Source organism: Crinia signifera, chromosome 9 (assembly GCF_055691185.1).
Source record: "Crinia signifera chromosome 9, ASM5569118v1, whole genome shotgun sequence".
NCBI lineage: Eukaryota > Metazoa > Chordata > Amphibia > Anura > Myobatrachidae > Crinia > Crinia signifera.
This window is the reverse complement of record NC_139225.1, coordinates 150,277,213-150,297,779: the sequence shown is the minus strand read 5'-3', so window position 1 is coordinate 150,297,779 and position 20,567 is coordinate 150,277,213. Positions and strand designations below refer to the sequence as shown.

General features: G+C 47.8%; 1 protein-coding gene across 1 annotated transcript; it reads left to right on the top strand.

The window, feature by feature from the left end:
- Positions 1–106: 106 nt before the first annotated feature.
- LOC146036766 (olfactory receptor 6B1-like) lies at positions 107–19,767 on the top strand. The gene is made up of 2 exons (XM_083160661.1): positions 107–216; positions 18,758–19,767. Exon 2 carries the CDS (start codon positions 18,763–18,765, stop codon positions 19,705–19,707), a length of 945 nt encoding a protein of 314 aa, XP_083016787.1. The 5' UTR covers positions 107–216; positions 18,758–18,762; the 3' UTR covers positions 19,708–19,767.
- The last annotated feature ends 800 nt before the right edge of the window (positions 19,768–20,567 follow it).

Genomic DNA, 20,567 nt, shown 5'->3' with positions numbered 1-20,567 from the left:
AGATGGCCGCCATTGACCAATGGGGAGCCAGGTTTCCTTTCCAGCACAAGAGTGAAATAGGGGGCGGGGCTTAACGGAGTCTGCTGCAAATGAAGAAAGAAGAAGAGAAGCTGCATCCTGGTCATGAAGAGAGACCCATGGACTGGAGCAGAGAGACAGAAAGGTAGAGAGAGAGGAGGGGAGTGCCTGCCTGCTACTCTTGCATACACAAAAAACGTATGTACCTATATTGATGATTGTGTGTCTAACTCTGCTGGGGGGGGGGGGGGTTAAAGGTCGACATGGCTCAAGGTCGACATGGTCCAAGGTCGACATGGTCCAAGGTCGACAGTCATTAGGTCAACATGAGTTTTTCACTGTTCTTTTTTACCCGAATGTCGACACAGTCGACATGGACACAGTTGGAGTCGAACCGCAGCCCCTCGCACGCATCGCTACGCTCGGCACACTATTTTATTCTCCCAGCACGCCCTAGTGGATGGTAGGGCATGAAATACCGCCTGTCGGCACATGTCGGCTCAAAAAACAGTGAAAAACTCGTCGACCTAATGACTGTCGACCTTGGCCCATGTCGACCTTAAGTCATGTCGACCTTGAGCCATGTCGACCTTTAACCCTGTCGACCTTGGGGACAGTCGACCTTCCGTGGTCGATCTAATGACTGTCGACCTAAGTCTGGTCTGACAGATGACCGTATCCCTACAGTGTGGGGGAGCAGGTGCAGGGTTAGCGGCAGTATAGTGTGTGTGTGGGGAGCAGGTGCAGGGTTAGCGGCAGTATAGTGTGTGTGTGGGGAGCAGGTGCAGGGTTAGCGGCAGTATAGTGTGTGTGTGGGGAGCAGGTGCAAGGTTAGCAGTGATAGTATAGTGTGCATGGGGCGCAGGTGCAGGGTTAGCGGTGATAGGATGGTGTGCATGGGGAGAGGGTGCAGGGTTAGCAGTGATATACTATGCAGCGTTGGGGGCGGTGGCACTCAGAAATAAATACAAGACTGCAGGCGGTGTGAGTTACCGACGCTTCAAAGCCTGTGGGCTTTTTTATCAAGGTGCTGGCAAGAATGTTCCTTTGAAACGTCGGTTGGTATTTATTTCTGAGTGCCACCTACCCCAACGCTGCACTAATATATATATATATATATATATATATATATATATACTGTATAGGAGACACTCACCAGTCTTGTAGCAAAGTCATATAAATTTAATCAGGCAGTATATATATATATATATATATATATATATATATATATATTAGCTGCCACTCAGTAAGCACCCACCTTGGAAGCATTGGCATAGTGAAGGGTCCGCAGACTCTGCGGTGGCTTGGGGGAGTCCGCGCCGGCAGAGTCTGCTGGGAGCGCCCTCCATGGGGGCCCCGGAAATTTGTTGTACCCGGGCCCATGATTTCTCTTGGCAGCCCTGATGGAGCGTGAGTGGATGTTTCATGTGAACACCCACTCGCTGGCCTGTGGGAACCTCCCCCATCCTTCGATGGTCACCAACCATCAAGTGATGGACCGTGTGAAGGCAGGGCTATAGGCAGGCAGATGGCATCCGGCTATGTCAGCTGTCCACCCCCCACACGTGCCTCAGGACCGCAATTCCATACGCCCGTCCAGCATTTTCATGGGAACGCCCATGAAATGCGGGGTGTACACATATGGTAATTAGCCCAAACAGCCTTTCACGCCCCTCTCCACCCCCTGCTCGGATGGTCCCGTACGATTGTTTTCCGCACGGAATTCACGCCGTGTTCGGACACGCAGGGCGTCTGCACATGCGCACACGCAAAACATCGGCTGGCCGTCCACACACGCAGCCATCCGACTCAATTTAGAATAAGGGCCATTATCCTAAATGTGGGACTGGTAAATATGAGAATCTTTGCCTCAAATACACAAGAACTATATAAGATCTGAAGCCTTAGGCCCTTATTCTGATCGGTGCGGCCGGAGCCGCATATGCGGCTCCGACCGCACAGACGAATCCCCGCCTTGCATATGGATCGCCACCTCCGTCCGTACGCGGATATGTGGCGATCCGTATGAAAGTGGACGGGGATACGCCTCCTCCACCTTGGGAGCAGCCCCTGCATTCGATGGTCGCAGACCATCGAATGCAGGGCCGCACGCTCCACCAGGTCCCGCAACACAAGACCACACGGACACTTGTCCGTGTGAAATCTTGTATTGGGGCGGGCAGCTGACATCCGGCGATGTCAGCTGCCCGCCCCCTACACGCGCGTCACGGCCTCATTACCATGCATACGCCCCGCGTTTGCATGGGAACGCCCATGAAACGCGGGGCGTATGCATAGGGAAATGAGGCTAAGTAGCCCCTCACGCCCCTATCCGCCCCCTTTGCGGCGGTCAAAAAAAGTGTGCGGCGAATTCGCCTGCACATGCGCAGAGTGCCCTCTGCACATGCGCAGAGCGAAAACATCGGCGGAACGGCCGCATGCGGCCGTTACCGACCCGATCAGAATAAGGGCCTAAGTGATTGAGACATTTGTAGCCTCATAGTATCAAGTAAAATAGTGGCAGCCTCTGTATGTTATATGTTTGTTTAAATTTAAATGATGAAGTGCACTTCAGAAAATGTCAATTATGTTTTTAATTGAGTGATCTAATAATAAATTACACCCCCAGGCAGTTTATTTCAACTGTTGACTATATATCCTGACGGGGGGCCATCTGTTCATGAGAATACAACTGTGTGTCCTGTGCGTATGACCACCCCAAAACCGTACTTTCTATTAATAAATTACTCATTTGTTGAAAACTTTGCAATTACTTATGCACCTCCTAAAGTATTGGTGCAGCACAATGGGGGTGATTCTGGTTGACTCGCAATATATATAGATTGTAAGCTCCTCCGAGCAGGGCCCTCTTCCCTCCTGTTGTCAAAGCCCACTTCTCTTCACATGTCACTCACAGCTCTCCTATACTCCAACACTCAGTGACCATCTTCGTCTGCATACTCGTCTCCATCATTGGCCTCAAGCCTCTAGTTTACATTTAAGCTGTAATGTGTATTGATCTGTGGCTCTCTTTATTTGTACTGTATTTTTGTTATTTATTCAATGTTATGCCAAGCTTTGTCTCCCTGTATTGTTCCTTTGTACGGCGCTGCGAAACACTTGTGGCGCCTTATAAATAAAATTATAATAATAATAAAATAGCGAGTTCGGCCCCATCCCGATGTTTTGCGGACTGCACGTGTGCATGGTCTGTGCAGCCACCCTTTGTGAATGGCTTAGGCGACTTGCATAGTCACTGAGCCGTATGCACGCATGAGGGCGGGCCAGGGGCGGACGGCAGCGGGAATGGGGCTCATCCATGGGAACTCCCTGCGTCTTATGTACATCCCCATGAAAATTCTGGGTTTTCCCATGTGTACGCGGGTGTGCCGGTGCCTGCTGGGGGTCGGCGGCTGACATCACAGGACGTCAGATCCCCCCGTCTTCATCAATTGCTATTGAGCAGATCTATGTCGTGTGAAGTGACACATCCAATCACGTTTAGCCACACACTACATAGATCTGCTCAGCTAGAAAGCTGATAACTTTTTGATGAAGTCTTACGGAGGAGGGAATCCACAAGTGAAAGTAATTAAAAAAGATAATTGACAAGTTCAGCCCACAGCTCCCCCTACCCTGCAGCACTATGGGCCTGATTCAGATCGGTTCGCTAGGCCACGTATGTTTACAGTTACGACTCTGGAACTTACTGTTGTACTCTACAACGCAAATGGTTACAGAGAGGTCAGAGATAAAGGGGGTGATTCAGTAAAACTCGCTGACCAGTGGTCGTTCGCTGCTTAGCAAGCCCATAGATGTCGCCTGCTGGTCGGCCCAACGCCCCCCCCCCCCCCCCACACACACACACACCCCGCCCCGTGCCGCCAAATCCCCTCGGTAACATGCAAGGGGATGTACCTGAACACATCCCTCGCATGCAGCCATAGGGGAGAGAAATCATTGGATGACCGCTTTCGGTACTTGTTTCCTAGCAGGGCGCCCAGATTTCTTACGTACGCTCAATAGTTAATTTAGTTAATTTATTCACTGCACCCTGAGTGAAATCGCATCGCATGGCCATTTTTTGGGGCGTAAGATGTGAGATGAGATGAGATCTCAGTAGTTCATATAGTAAAACACCTAAAACAGCAGCACTCTCCACGTCACCCTGTAGCGTGGCGAGTCCCGCAAGGGGCGGCGGAACGCATCCTCCGACCTTTTCATACCCCCACTATCCACATCGGCGTGTAGTTGATTTTATATAGTGTGGCGAGCGCAGCGCAGGCAGAATACATGTAAAGTAATTTGCATACCTTCGTGGGGCTCGCTGCGCTCGCCACGCTTCGGGCTCGGTGGCTTGCTGCCCTCGCCACACTATGTAAAATCGACTCAACTCCGACGTGGATAGTGGGGGTATGAAAAGGTCGGAGTATGCGTTCCCCCGCCCCTCGTGAGGCTCGCTGCGCCCGCCACGCTTCGGGGTGACGTGGAGAGTGCTGCTGTTTTAGGTGTTTTACCATATGAACTACTGAGATCTCATCTCATCTGATCTCATCTCATCTGTGATGCGATTTCACTCAGGGTGCAGTGAATAAATTAACTAAATGAACTACTGAGATCGCATCGCACACATCGCAAGGCACAAAAAGCCATGCGATGTGCGATGCGATTTCACTACGCAGAATAGCCCACTAAGCAAATCGCTCAGTGGGTGCCCTGCTAGGAAACAAGTACCTCACTTTCTTTCACCTTTGGAATAAAGGGGGTCTGAACTGACATTTATTTCCTTAGGTGTCTGCCAAAGAGAGGGTGGGCGCTGATGCCCTGTGACATCAACCAGGCATTGCCCCCTACATTCCCAGGGGAAGGCCCGGCATTTTCATGGGGATGAACATAAAACACCAGACGTTCCTCTGATGCCACCCCCTGCACGCCTTGGTGACTGTAATAGTTCGTACAACATCCCTGCACATGCGCAGAGCTGCACAATCGGTCCCCGGAGGGAATACGCTGGGGAACGATTGATCTTAAATCATGCCCAAAATGGGAGAACTTGTGCATGGAGCTCACAATTTAACTGTATATTAGATCTAATCTAGAACCATATATATATATATATATATATATATACACGTATTCGGACCAGCACTCTCCTCGAGATCTGTAGTGAAGCTGCGTGCCTTTGCTAGAATGTATAGCGGTCTGGGTCTCCCCTCCAGGAAATGAAGTAGAGACAGCACGTCACTGCAGCAAAAAATTCTTTATTCCAGCCTCAACGGCTCGTTTCGGGGCATCAGCCCCTTTCTCAAGAAGCGGAATGTAACAGGAAGCAGATGGATAACACACTCCTACACAGATGCCCTTTTTAAAGCTCACCAATTCGCGCCATCTCCGCCTCCCAGCGTCTCTGTACACTCAGCTGTTGTGAGTCACATCCAGAGCATGACGTGACGCGACTCCCACTCGCGTCTCCGTCTCTCCGGCAACCAGACGCACACCCCCAGCCGTCATTGACAAGCGCTACTCACGTAGCGCTTGTCAATGACGGCTGGGGGTGTGCGTCTGGTTGCCGGAGAGACGGAGACGCGAGTGGGAGTCGCGTCACGTCATGCTCTGGACGTGACTCACAACAGCTGAGTGTACAGAGACGCTGGGAGGCGGAGATGGCGCGAATTGGTGAGCTTTAAAAAGGGCATCTGTGTAGGAGTGTGTTATCCATCTGCTTCCTGTTACATTCCGCTTCTTGAGAAAGGGGCTGATGCCCCGAAACGAGCCGTTGAGGCTGGAATAAAGAATTTTTTGCTGCAGTGACGTGCTGTCTCTACTTCATTTCCTGGAGGGGAGACCCAGACCGCTATATATATATATATATATATATATATATAGATATATATATATATATATATATATCACATACTGTAATATTACAATATTGCAGTATATCTAGATGTATATGACATTTCTATAAACAATAGAAACTTATATAAGAAATAAAGGATGTTCTGCATGATTGCCGGCTGAGGAACGGATACACCGGTATGTAGCTATGTGATTAGAGGATTGGGACTGAGCCCGGCAGAGAGCAGAGTATTCAGTGTTGTCACAATTAGCGACATTTTCTCTATTTAGGGAAAATATTACTTAAACATGAAAGTGTCTGTAAACACCTCATTAATTACCCCCCCCCCGTGGGACTTGTTAATTTGCTAATGATTAGTGCTGTGAAGTCGCACTGATAATGCTGAGGAATTACCTGGGGACTGCGGTGGCGTCGCACAGGCAGTTCCTGGTGGGAATCATTAGTGTCTGTGTGACAGCTCGGAGCTGATGTGTCACACGCCAGGTATTGTGTTACCTGTCAGTGCCAAGGATTGGCTTCCCAAGGCTTATATAGTCTCCTTGTGTACAGTATGTCATCTGACAGGGGGTATATAATCCTAGTACTGCGTATATACAGGATGCTGCACATTATACTGTACTGCATCCAGGGCGAATTTAGTGGTGAAGGTGCACTTAAGCACAACAGTAACGGCTGCCAGTAATGGGCACAACAGTAACGGCCGCCTCCCCATTTTATTATTTTCCTGTATGAATGATAAGCCCTCATTTGATGATAGCCAATTTAATAGAATAATAAAGCCACTAAATATGACATTTATTTTATTTTTAATTATGTATACGTATTTACTAAGTAGGGCAGCATACCGTAGCATTCTGTGCACGCAGGGGCACCAACAGGTCGGCCAGCCCCTGTAAAATGGCAGGGCTGGGCCATCGGAAGGGGGGCGTGGCGATGCAGGGATGTGCTACTGTCAGTGAGGCAGGGATGTGCTACTGTCAGTGAGGCAAGGATGTGCTACTGTCAGTGAGGTGTGGATGTGATGCTGTCAGTGAGGCAGGGATGTGCTACTGTCAGTGAGGCAGGGATGTGCTACTGTCAGTGAGGCAGGGATGTGCTACTGTCAGTGAGGTGTGGATGTGATGCTGTCAGTGAGGCAGGAATGTGCTACTCTCAGTGAGGTGGGGATGTGCTGCTGTCAGTGAGGTGTGGATATCCTGCTGTCAGTGAGGCAGGGATGTGCTGCTTTCAGTGAGGCAGGTACATTCTACTGTCAGTGCTGCTGTCAGTGAGGCAGGGATTTTCTGCTGTCAGTGAGGTGTGGATGTGCTGCTGTCAGTGAGGCAGTGATGTGCTGCTGTCAGTGAGGAGGGGATGTGCTGCTGTCAGTGAGGCAGGGATGTGCTGCTGTCAGTGAGGTGTGGATGTGCTGCTGTCAGTGTGGCAGTAATGTGCTGCTGTCAGTGAGGTGTGGATGTGCTGCTGTCAGTGAGTTGGGGATGTGCTGCTGTCAGTGAGTTGGGGATGTGCTTCTGTCAGTAAGGCAGTGATGTGCTGATGTCAGTGAGGCGGGATGTGCTGCTGTCAGTGAGGCAGGGATGTGCTACTGTCAGTGAGGCAGGGATGTTCCGCTGTCATTGAGGTGTGGATGTGCTGCTGTCAGTGAGGCAGTAATGTGCTGCTGTCAGTGAGGTGTGGATGTGCTGCTGTCAGTGAGGCAGGGATGTGCTACTGTCAGTGAGGCAGGGATGTTCCGCTGTCATTGAGGTGTGGATGTGCTGCTGTCAGTGAGGCAGTAATGTGCTGCTGTCAGTGAGGCAGGTATGTGATGCTGTCAGTGAGGTGTGGATGTGCTGCTGTCAGTGAGGTGTGGATGTGCTGCTGTCAGAGAGGCAGTGATGTGATACTGTCAGTAAGGCGGTGATGTGCTGCTGTCAGTGAGGCAGGATGTGCTGCTGTCAGTGAGGCTGGAATGTGCTGCTGTCAGCGAGTTGGTGATGTGCTGCTGTCAGCTAGGTAGTATGTGCTGCTGTTAGTGGAGCAGAGATCTGCCACTGTCAGTGAGGCAGGGATGTGCTACTGTCAGTGAGACCGGGATGTGCTGCTGTCAGTAAAGGCTGTAAGTAGTGCCTCTAATACCCCTTTCACACTGCACAGATAACCCGGGTCACTCTGCAGCGTGAAATGGCCTTTTATAAAATTCCGGGTCCCGCAAACCGGCAATCTGACCTAGGTTAAAATAATACTTTACATGTAGCATGATGGAGACAGCCTAAGTAATTGCAACATTTTTTATATTATGTTGGAATAAGATGTTATATTGGTTCATGTAGGTTTGTATTTGCAAAGAATATAGAATTTGTCTGTGCTAGGGACCGAGGTGCAATATGTGGTGATCCTTCCTCTTCTCCAGCAACAATACCGAGGAGACTCCCAGCCCTTCTTACCTGCTCACCTCTTCTTACACAATACTGCCTACTCTCCCAGAATGGCCGTGATGCCCCAGGCAAATCGTCTCCCAGGTTCTGCCGCACACCCCCCCACCCCTCCACACACAAAAAACCCACACCCAGTGGTGGTGTCACAGACTTGTCACTGCAGTGTACACAGACAGTATCCAGATGATAGGTTGACGATACAGTATATTAGTGTACAGTCAACATGGTCAACATCGGTTGACAGGTAGAAGAGGTCGACAGTGCTCAAGGACATTAGATACAAAAGGTCAATGGGTTCAAACTGTCAACTTGACAAAGGTCAATATCAAGGTCAATAAGGTTGATATCATCTAGATAATGGGCTTCATTCCCATTATACCTTGCTAGTTAATCTCTGAGGTTTTAAATTACTCATTACACCCTCTCGAGTCCCCCAGCAAATCGTGTTGTTCAAGCCAAGGGAACAGTACTTGGTGTCTTCCTTCTCCCCCAGCACCTCTCGCAATGACACCCAGAGGGGGTCAGGACATGGCGGCCCACCCCAGCCATGATTATACCCAGCGGGGAATCAGGACCTGACTGTTCCTCCCTCCCACGCCGCCGGCCGTGATGATACCCAGCACAGGATCAGGAGGACCTGGCAGCTTCCCCCTCCCTCCCAAACCGCTGATCGCGATGAGACCCAGCCAGCAGTGGCAACAGGATTGGCGGCTCCCCACTCCGTCCCTCTCCAGTGCCGGCTCCAGAGTAGATTGTGATGTTCAAGCAGCAGCAGCCAAAGCTGAGATGATCCAATGTGCGTGACCCTGACAAGCAATCCAAAGGTTAGTGCTGCCATCCCCCATCCCTAGCCCAGTGCCCCCATCTAACCAACCATCCTCAGCCCAGTGCCCCCCCCCCCCATCTAGCCATCCCCAACCCAGTCCCCCCCATCTAGCCATCCTATTTGGGATGCCGGTAGGCAGAATACCAACACCGGCATCCCAATGGATGCAATCTCGACAGTAAGTATACTCTCCCCTAGAGTAACCTTAACACTCCCTCCCGCATAACCTAAACCCTCTGCGTAAGCTTAGCTAGTCTCTTTCCTGTCTGGTCTTGCTTTCTACTGTGTCATTTCCCTCCCTGTCTTACTATTTTGTCCCGACCCCCCCCCCCCACCACACACACTCATGGTGCCCTTTCAAAAATTTGCTATGGGGTCCAGATAAGTCTAGTTACCCCCCTGTATAGTAGCCTTCAGTTCATAAATGGTTCTTGATTGATGTTTGTAGACCTCAGATTCCAGAAGACCTCAAGGAAAAAAACTCACAAGGGGAGGTCGGGGAAATGTGCTGGCCACCTAATGTCGCCACATAACAAGTGCCCTGGAAACAGTTACCACACAACTTCCATTGATCTCCTCACTGCGTGGCTCCATTCGCTTAAAACCACAACTCCAGATTTCCAAGTCCTGCGAGCTTTGGTTCCAGGACGTTCTGTAGCATCTCCATATATTGATGGGTAGTTACTGTAACCGTTTGACCTTCCTCCTTAAAAAAGTAAGTGCTATAAATGCCCAAATTTGCAACCGCGCAGAAACAGTGACACCTTGCCTGAGTAGAGGCCTTTCGGGAAGCTGATGAGGATTGTTTTCCACCCAGTAATGACCCTTCTGCTTGTTAACATAGCCAGAAAAAGGAAAGCGAGCATCGTCACTTAGGGGAGCCTTTTATCACCGCGGCACTGCACAGCAAACCAGCGAGTGATCCCTAATTACATCCAGGGGGCTTCTGAACTGCTATTCCAATACTGTATAGATTGAGGAAAATGGGGGATGTGATGTGAGGCCACACCCACACACTGGAGACTACATCCCATTCGAGTGGAGGTCACGCCCCGAATCGGACTTATCAAATGTTGGGAGCTATGTATTCCGCCATGTTACAGGCTGTGCTTGAAAAATTACATTTAGGAGCTGATTGGTTGGTACTTTATCTCTCTACAACAGGGGTCCTCAAAGTATTTTGCTCTGGGACCCCATTAGACAATCAAAATAGCTACGGGACCCCGGCAAGTTACTTCAGAAGGTCATCACATGTGTAGTCAGCAGGCAGCACACACATGGCAGCATTGTGGAGGCACAGAGTGATGGGAGGAGTCTGATATACCATAACCCATCACATCACACGTGTAGTCAGCAGACAGCACACACATGGCAGCATTGTGGAGGCACAAACTGATGGGAGGAGTCTAATATACCATAACCCATCACATCACATGTGTAGTCAGCAGACAGCACACACATGGCAGCATTGTGGAGGCACAGAGTGATGGGAGGAGTCTGATATACCATAACCCATCACATCACACGTGTAGTCAGCAGACAGCACACACATGGCAGCATTGTGGAGGCACAAACTGATGGGAGGAGTCTAAAATAACAGACAATTCAACAGATCTTTCAGACTCCTTGAATCACTGACTGATATTAGAAAAGTCCTCAGCCTGATGGTCAGCAACATGGAGTCGCGACCCCATGTTGAGAAGGCCGGGACCCACTTTGGGGTCAGGACCCACAGTTTGAGAACCGCTGCTCTACAAGATTAGTACATCTACCACTAAACGTTCAAATTTGTTTTTCCCCCAGATCGCCTGTCCATTGGTGTCTTACTTGAACGGAGTTTCGTATTGTAACTTCTGTTTTAATGAATAAACAAGTTAGATGTGGGCCCTTATTATATATCTTGCATTTACTGGCTACAGAAACCAAATTTTCTACCTTGAACTAATTCAAATTTCTGTAGACTCTGCATGGCCTCAAGATGTCCGCCTACAGCTGCAACCGCCATTTGCACTAGCCCCGGGCTAGACCTACCCTTCTTCTTATGCATGACTCCGAAAAACGCAGAACTCTGTCTACACACCCATGACCCGGCAAAATTAGGGGGCCTCCACAAGGGGGCATTGTCACCGGGGAGGCATGTCCACACCCGGTGGGTGTGCGGGTGCCCGCCCAATACCAACTTTTCAGGACCTCGGATGAACGTCTGAAGGTGGCGTCTTTTAAAGTCATCCTTAATTTTGTGATAGACTCAGTGGTGCCCCCAGTTTCTTGAACCCATAGGCTGCCTAATGGTAGAGTCACATATAAGGGTGAGAGATGTATCGATGTCACTGAGATTTCTAGGAATATTCTCAGAGGATAAACTGTTTTCCTACAATATAAATGACTTTTTATCCCTACTAGGCCAGGTTATTCTCGGAATCATAACAACACCACCACTAAATGTTCTGTAAGGAGACATGTTGCCCTCTAGTGGTTAATCCTCCAGAGTAGAATTTATTTGTGCAGCATAATAAAAATCTGCTCTGCTTTCATTACAACAGAGAGGAGCTAGGTGCCCAGTCATGCACCAGGTTTGTATTTATCATTTAGAAAAATGCATTAATGCTGTCAGCTGTTCAAATATCTCTATAGATTGGAGCCACAGGTCAAAAGGATCTAGAACAAAATATTGGGCAGGATGTAAAGACAGACAGTGTAACATTTTTTTTGTTATGCAAATACGGTTTCATACAATGATATGCAGCATGCCTATGTTTTGTGTTAATTACGACTCTACCTGTATACTAAGTTTTATTACACTGTTTGGCTGAGAACACTGTAGCATAAAATAATTTACTGCGGATGCAGTTGCAATTACATACAGAATATAGGTATGCTGCATATCATTTTAATCAGCAAAAGCTGTTGATGCATTCCATTGTGATTAAGATACATTTGACGGTGAACTTTTTTGACAGTTTATTCAGCATTTTTAAAGTTAGAAATCATTTTAAAAGTAATTATTTGTGGCAAATATGCTGTAATTATGTACTTGGACTTGATATTAAACATTACCGCATACAACTCACCGGCAAAAAAAGCTATAATTTTATCCAACTTTATACAGTAGATCTGTTTTGTGTCCGACTTTCTATCTCGGCTACCGTTGCATCGGTAGCCGATCATGGGCAAAATATCTGGATTCAACGTTTTACCGGCCGGTCTTATTTAGAATTGAAAGCATCGGACTTATAATGAACTTGGATGCCCATCTTTGTAAAACATTTCACAAAATCTGACCAAAATCGTCTCCCATTACATCCTGGTAATTAATTACACTCACTCATGCATAAATGTCTGTTTGCACAGAACCAGTATTTACCTATGTTCTTACTGTATAAGTGATCTCGATGAATGAGCAGACAGGGTCACCAGCTGGCATCTCTCTGTATAGCTGTCAATTAATTTGTGCTTAAATTCATAAAAAAAAAAAAAAGAAAACTTATCACAATATATGTCATTAATTGTAACCCGTAGACTGCACCTGGGCATCTGTTAGATTGTGTGATTTCATTTTGTAAAGATGTTGCTGATAATAATCTTATGGCTAAACTCGTTATTACTGAGGCGACGATCCCTGTGTGTGTGTGTGTGTGTGTGTGTGTGTGTGTGTGTGTGTGTGTGTGTGTGGCGATGTGTGTAGTAGTTGTTGTGAGATAGTTATTATAGGCTGTAAGCTGTTGTGCCTTTGTTCAGGTATCAGATTCCTCAGGATCCCCTCATATACCTCTCCATTCCACCTATACATACAGTAAGATAACATTTGCAACTGTGATCACTGTATCTATAAACATGTATTGTATCTATTGTTATTTTAACACATGGACAGAGATCTGCAGATCAAATGTGAGTGTTAGTACCCCTACACACAAGAACAATTTGGCCTCCAATCCCCCGGTTTCGATGTGTCTTTTGACTGATTTTATGAGAAAAGTGCAGAATTGTAACTATTTTCACAACTGATCCAATGTGCCCCCCCCCCCCCCCGCCACTCATATGTTGGAATGGGGATTTTACCTACTGCAGCAAAGATTTGTCAATCCGACCTCCGATTGGGTTCCGATTGCGTGCAGATTGTGTGTGTGTTTGTATCTCCAATCCATCGTGTGACCATCATGTGACCCGCCTATTTGAGTGTCATTTCCTGGACGCTCCCACCCACCACCATGTTCTTCAGCATCATGTAGGCAATAAGCGCAGCAGTGACAGCCGCATGGTGTACTGTGCAACACATGATGCTCCGGATCTGGCGGTCTATCGGGTGGTAATTGGATCGCGAACGTTCGACACAAATGCACCGGTTTTAACAAATGGTGAGTCTGGGACTTCCTGGGAAGTTCAAGGGAAATAATTTTAGGATCGTCGTAGGATCGTGGTCATTCTGGTGTGTACCCAGCCTTATGGGGCCTTTGGCATTTTCTAAGCGATCTCACTAGATAGCTAAGCACGCTGGTTATTAATCAGTCAGGGCCAGTGTTCTGACCGGAAAATACTGGCCCTGACAGATTGCTCAGCACACAGGGATGTCTCAGCTGAGCGATGCTGACTGTTCTGAGTGCTCTAGCATAGCTTAGAACGCTCAGAGGCATCTCCCCGTCTGTCCCCGCCGCTTAACGGTTTTGTTTGAAGCTACTACTGTACCATCAGTGACTTTTTAAAATCTCCCAGGGTCTGATTATACAGACCACCCGCAGTGTGTGGCTCCAGCATGCCTGCTAAAGAAGAATGCAACTCTGTAGGATTCAGGGCCGGTGCAAGGCTTCTCAGCACCCTAGGCAAAACTTCAACCCCCCCCCCCAAAAAAATTTTTTTTTAGATTATGTGGTCATCCAATCCCTGTGACCCCCTCTCCCACGCCCTGGGAAGGTGGCCAAGTCCCTTGGTTTTTTCTGGAGGTTCTCTGCACCCTCCCCTTTGCCACCCACAATAGGGTACAAGGAAGAGGGGGCAGCAATGTAGGAAGTAAGGGAAAGTATAGAGGTGAGGTCTTAGAAGTTCCACAGCCACCACCTGCTTTAAGTACAGCAAGGATCCTCATAGACAGCCTTGTTTTTTTGATTTGCAGACTTGGTGGCGCCCCCCAGATCCCGGCGCCCTAGGCAGCTGCCTAAAGCTGCCTAGTGGTAGAGCCGGCCCTGGTAGGATTCCTTCTGTGTACAAATATTCTCAATGGCCAGGAAACCTCTTACAAAGAAAGGTATGTTTACACAAATAGTGACAGTGAATTCAGACACACAAGTCAATTGTTTAATGGACATCAAAGGCGAGATGTAATAGAGTGTGAATTTTAGACTTTTGTAGATTTCTTCGCAAAAAAAATTTGCACGTTTTCCAAAAATCGGACATTTTATAGATTGCGAATTGTGGTAAAAATCACACTTTTGCTGCGAAAATCGCACAACCAGTTTGATTTTGCAGTGTAAATGATTGCCACAAATTGAGATTTCTTACCAAATCTCTTACTTTCTGACACCCATTTTCTTTACGAAAAATCGCACTAAATCACATGCGAATTCCGACTTTGTCTAAAACTCGCACCCTATTACATTTGCAAGTTTTTTAAAAACAGTGCTATTTGTTCACATGCGATTTTAAACCATGACTAAAAATCACAACCTACTTCATCTCGCCCCAAATATATACATACAATTATTAATACAATACAGTGCAAGCACTGTGAAACACAGTTTGGACGAGGGAGTGTCAGGAAGGATAAACCCCTATTTTCAAGGGCCTGGCCCTGGTGAGCCTTTTTTTTTACAGGGGATACCCACTGGCTAGGAGACCAAAGGTAAGTAAAATGTGTATTTTATAATACAGAATATCTTACTGAATTGTCCATAAGTTTTGGATAGAAATACAATATAAAGAGAAAAGCTCAATGTTATAAAATGCTACAAATATTTTTCGATGCTTTGGACATAGAACATTTTTTTTTGTCTGAAATCCCCAAAAATATCGCAAAACTGAAGGAAGCATCAATCCTGGGGCATATTGTTACTGCAGTATTAACAAACCTCAATGGAATAATGATGCCCGATAGCCAAATGATCAAAAACAAATAGACTGTGCAAGTAAGACTATATAGTCAGGGGTGCCAAGAGGGGGGGGGGGGGGTACAGTTTACCCGGGCCTCTCAGGGGGGCCCTGGTCTTTATTTGGTGGCGAGTGTGCTGGGTCTGACTGCGGCATTGAGAATGCGGATGTGAGCGGACGTGGGCTGGCGCTGGGGCAGCAGCATCACAGAGGTCCTGAGTGTCGTTCCACTCTTTGACTCCAGGGCGTGACTTGGGAGTTTACCGTGGCTTGGCGACAGGAGGATACTTAGGGTAGGTAGTTCCTGGGTGCCGGAAGGAACTGGGTCAGAGAGAGGCCACCTCCTGTGGGAGTACCACCCACTCCGCAGAATCCAGCCCGCCCCGCTCCCCACCCCAGCCGCCACCACCAGCAGCAGGTGCCAGTGCCATATCTCCAGCCCAGCAGTCCCAGAGTCCACAGAGGAGGATTAGCAGTTGAGGACCTGCAGGGCACCCTACTAACACTATTAGCCCGCCGTCTGACTGACATTTATCTGCGGCAACCAGGTCCCCACTGCGCATACGGACAGCCGGCTGGGAAGTGAATCCAGAAGCCACTGTGTGTATCAGAGGACTGCGCTGCACCCGCCAGCACATGGAAGTGCTGGGCTGGTCCTAACCCAGTGGAGCACCGTACATCCTAGCCCTAAGTCGGGCCGACGGCTGGCGCAGCACCCGGAGAAAGGGTTTTAACAACACCAGGCATTTGGCTCGGTACATCCAGCAGGCCAATCCACACATGCCTTCATGATCGGAGGAGACAATACCAAGCATCAATAAGGAGGTTTTTGCTACACATACGGTGTGTATCCGTCCTGGAAGCCCTGATCCCACTTGGAAGGATTTATAAAATCTTGCCCACAGCTAATTTGTGCGAGACTGAAACATCTGTCCACACCTGGCAATTTATCCATCCAATCAGGAACTGGTAACTATTGGTTACACCTCATGCAAATGCAGTGAAATGGCTTTTTTATTATCTTTTTATTAAAGTATTGCATGCATGCAAACTATTGTCTTTTATTATAATTTTGTGTGTGTATATTGTGTGTTTTTGTGATATTCGTGTAATAAATTGTTTTAGCGTACAGAAGGCGCCCACTGGTTCTTTTTTCCAGCAGTCCCAGACCTGGTTCCCCACCCATGTCCAGGTCACTGTGTTCCAAGGTGGAAGGTGGGTGGCTGGTTGCTCTGTGTCTGCTGCCTCCCTGCATGCTGCTGGGGCTGAGATCCGACTCTGGAAGTCAGCATGTAACCCCTGGCAGAGCATGTACTGTAACTCCATGGCAACGAGCATGTTAACCCCTGGTAAAGCATGTAACCCATGTCAGAGCATGTAACTCCATGGCAATGAGCATGTTAACCCCTGGCAGAGCATGTAACACCTGGCAGAGCAGGTAAATCCACTAATTTGCAATGAGCATTACGGTGTGTGGAATAACGTGTAATGGGCATTATGGCATGTGGTAAAATATGTAATAGGTATTACGGTGTATGGTATAATGTGTACTTCCCACTATGATGTGTGGCATAATATGTAATGAGCATTATGGCATGTGGTATAATGGGTGTAGTGGCGAAACAACGGGTCCGCAGAGTGTGCGGGGAGTTATGTCCGTGGGGACCACAGGAAGTTGTTGTACCGGGACCCAGGATTTCTCTTGGCGGCCCTGTATATAGTACAAATCTGTACTATAGAGTCAGAATGGAAAGTGTTTTGCTTGCTTTGTGATTCGGTCCCGATCGAAACGGGATTAAAGAGAAAGAGAATCCCACCTTGTGTACACACCTTAAGGGGGGTATTCAATCCCTGCCGCTGTACGATGGGGAAAATAGTGGCGGGCACCTATTCAAAGCTGTCTTGCCCGACAGCATTGAAGAGGCAGATTGACAGAACGGGTCGGTTTTGGCCGTGAATTGTCCCGATCACAGGCGAATCTCAACAATCCACGCCCGTTTACGTGGACATGCCCTCTTTTTGCCAATCACCAAGTAGTACATTGAATCCCGCCTGGCGATATGCGGTCAAGCAAAACGAAAGCGGTGCATGGTCACAGCTGTCGGGATGGATCGACAGTCGTCATAGGCAAACGCAAGGGGGGATTCTGGTTGCCCGGAAACCCCCCTCCTCTTTGCAAGTGCCTTAAATTATGACAACCATAGCAATAGTATAGAAAATGATCAGTATAGCTTCTGCCACATCATGCAGTGTAAGGGACAGAGCAGAGCTGCTGCACATGCCCAGTGTACCAGCTTCTTCTACCACACTTACTGTATGGGCCTTATTCTGGTTCACTCGCAGAGGCAAATTCCTTCTCAAATGGCCAAAACCATGTGCACTGCAGGGGGGGGGGGGGGGGGGCAGATGTAACATGTGCAGAGAGAATTAGATTTGGGTGAGTTATTTTGTTTCTGTGCAGGGAAAATACTGACTGCTTTATTTCTACACTGCAATATAGATCTCACTGTGAAGTAAAAACCCCACCCAAATCTAATTCCATCTGCACATGTTACATCTGCCCCACCTGCAGTGCACATGGTTTTGTCCATTTGAGAAGGAATTTGCCTCTGCGAGTGAACCAGAATAAGGCCCATACAGTAAGTGTGGTAGAAGAAGCTGGTAAACCTATGTGTGGATATGAGCCCTCAAACATCGCACTGGACCAGAGAGCAGCTGCCAGGAGGAAGAGACAGGAGCCTTACCATGAAGTGAGAGATTGTGAGCTTACAAATTGCAGCACTGGTTCTATTATATTTGTGTATTTATTTATTATATGTTTTACCTTTTCCTGACCACTTATCTTATTTAAATGTTTGAAACAACCTATACTATAGACCATCTGTACTGTTAAATATCAATACTGTATTCCATACAGTGTCCAGAGTATAAAAAGACCAATTTTCAGGGCTCTTACCGCTCCCCCAGACTCCCATCCTTACTCCAATGCACTGCACAATGGGAGATATTGTATTACATTTGGAAACCCCCCTCAAAAAATTCTGCGTTTGCCACTGTTCGTAACCTAGGATTGAATACCCCCCCTAAGTGTGCTTTGAGGACCAAGGTTGGGAATTCGTGGTCTGTGTGAACACATGAAGCTTATATAATTATACAGTATGTACAAATGAAACAGTTACATGTTAATAACATTACGCTGACCATTACTATAAAGTGCGGTAGATCCAGTTTATAGGCTGACGTTTTGCATTACTTCATTATTATATGGATACATGTAACTGGTGATTGAACACTCTGAATAATCCTAAAATCCGCGGATGTTAGTTTTATGATATTAGTGTGGTGTGTTGTATGTTACCATTATTACAAGGGATATTGGCAGGTGGGTAGTAAATCATACGTTGGTTAGCAATCTCTCAGGAATAACATTCAGAGCCTGGAGAACCATAGTTTGTGCAAGCCTACAATAGACAATATAAGATCCCAGTCTACACTGGAGCAGGCAGATGTGACTTAAAAATAACTGACTTAAAAATAACTGCCATTTCTGTATTCCAGAAACCATGCTAACAGCTGGCAGTGCCAACCAAACCGAAGCCAGCGTATTCGTCATTGTGGGGTTTGAGACACTACGGCATACGGAAATATTTCTATTCTTGATTTTCTTTACCATGTACCTGCTCACTCTGGGGGCTCATTTTCTCATCATCAGCCTAGTCCTCATGGACAGCCACCTTCACAAGCCAATGTACCTACTGTTAGCCAACTTCTCCTTGGTGGAGATTCTCTACACCACGGTGACTATGCCCAAGATGCTGGAAGCCCTACTGACCAGGAACAAGGAGATTTCCTACTCTGGCTGTGTTGCCCAGTTCTATTTTTTCTTTGCCTTTGGGGCGGCGGAGAATTGTTTTTTGGTTGTTATGGGCTGTGACCGATATGTAGCAATCTGCCGACCCCTCCAATACACTACAGTGATGACTAAATGGACCATTCTAGGCCTGTCCTTGGCTCCGTGGACAGTAGGCTTCATAACCGCTGCTTGCCCCACTCTATGGATCTCTACCCTCAAGTTCTGCTTTCCCAATAACATTGACCACTTCTTCTGTGACTATTCCCCACTCTTGGTGCTCTCCTGTGAGGACACATCGAGAGGAGAATTCACCTTCTCCGTGATATCATGGAGCTTGACGCTCAGCTGCTTTTTTCTCATCTTGATCTCTTACGCCTTCATCATTTCATCTGTCCTAAAGATTCCGTCCATTGAAGGCCAGAGGAAAGCATTTAGTACTTGCGCCTCCCATCTCACAGTAGTTCTGATCTTTAATGGAAGCATAATATTTATGTACATACGTCCAAATGCTCACGTCAGATTCACACTTGATAAGGTGGTATCGATATTCTACTGTGTGGTGACTCCGCTCATGAATCCCATGATCTACTGTCTGAGGAACAAAGAGGTAGAGAAGGCTCTGAGAAAAGCATTTCAGAAACAAAGGATCCGATGATGGGAAGCAGAATAGTGTGATTGAGATCCAGCTAACTTATTGATCTGGAGATGAATTACTGTGAACCCCTCCTTCCAGTGTCCTGTCATTCAAAATTATTATATAAATAAAAATGTCAATTGAAAAAAGCATTCCCCCCTCCAAGCGTAGAGTAGTGTCAGGCAACAACCACAAAAGCAAATGGATTTCTGGGGTGCATGCAAAATTAGGAAGTATGTAATGCAGTGGCGTAGCTACGTTTTGGGCGCCCCCCCTCGCTGCCGCCCCGCCAAGCACCCCTACCCCCCTGCCCTGCTGCCCCGCCGCCTCGCCGCCTATGCAAACACCCCCCCCCCCAATCCCCCACAGCCTTACCTATCGCGCTGGTCCGGGCGGCTCCGTTCTTCTGCTGAGGACCACCACAAAATGGCCGCCCCCATACAGCAGACAGTTTCAGAGAACTGTGTGCTATATGGGGGCGGCCATTTTGTGGTGGTCCTCAGCAGAAGAACGGAGCCGCCGGGACCAGCGCGATAGGTAAGTGACAGTCTGCGGGGGATTGGGGGGGGGTTAACTATAGCACCGCAGCCCCCGGCGCCCCCACATGCACAGCGCCCCCCCCCCCCGCGCGGTGGCGGGGGCTGCAGTGCTATAGTTACGCCGCTGATGTAATGTCATATAAGCAAAATATAACAATTGTCACTAGGCTATATCTTGAATATGGGTTAGATTTACTATGCTGGCAGTTCTGGTGGGGTTGATCTCAATACGTAAAGCAGCACTAATAATAATTGTAAATGCGACTCCAATAGAGGCCTGATTCGGGTCTGTTCAGATAGCGGCAAACATCACAGCTTACAGAGCAGCGGAGATGCCGCCCT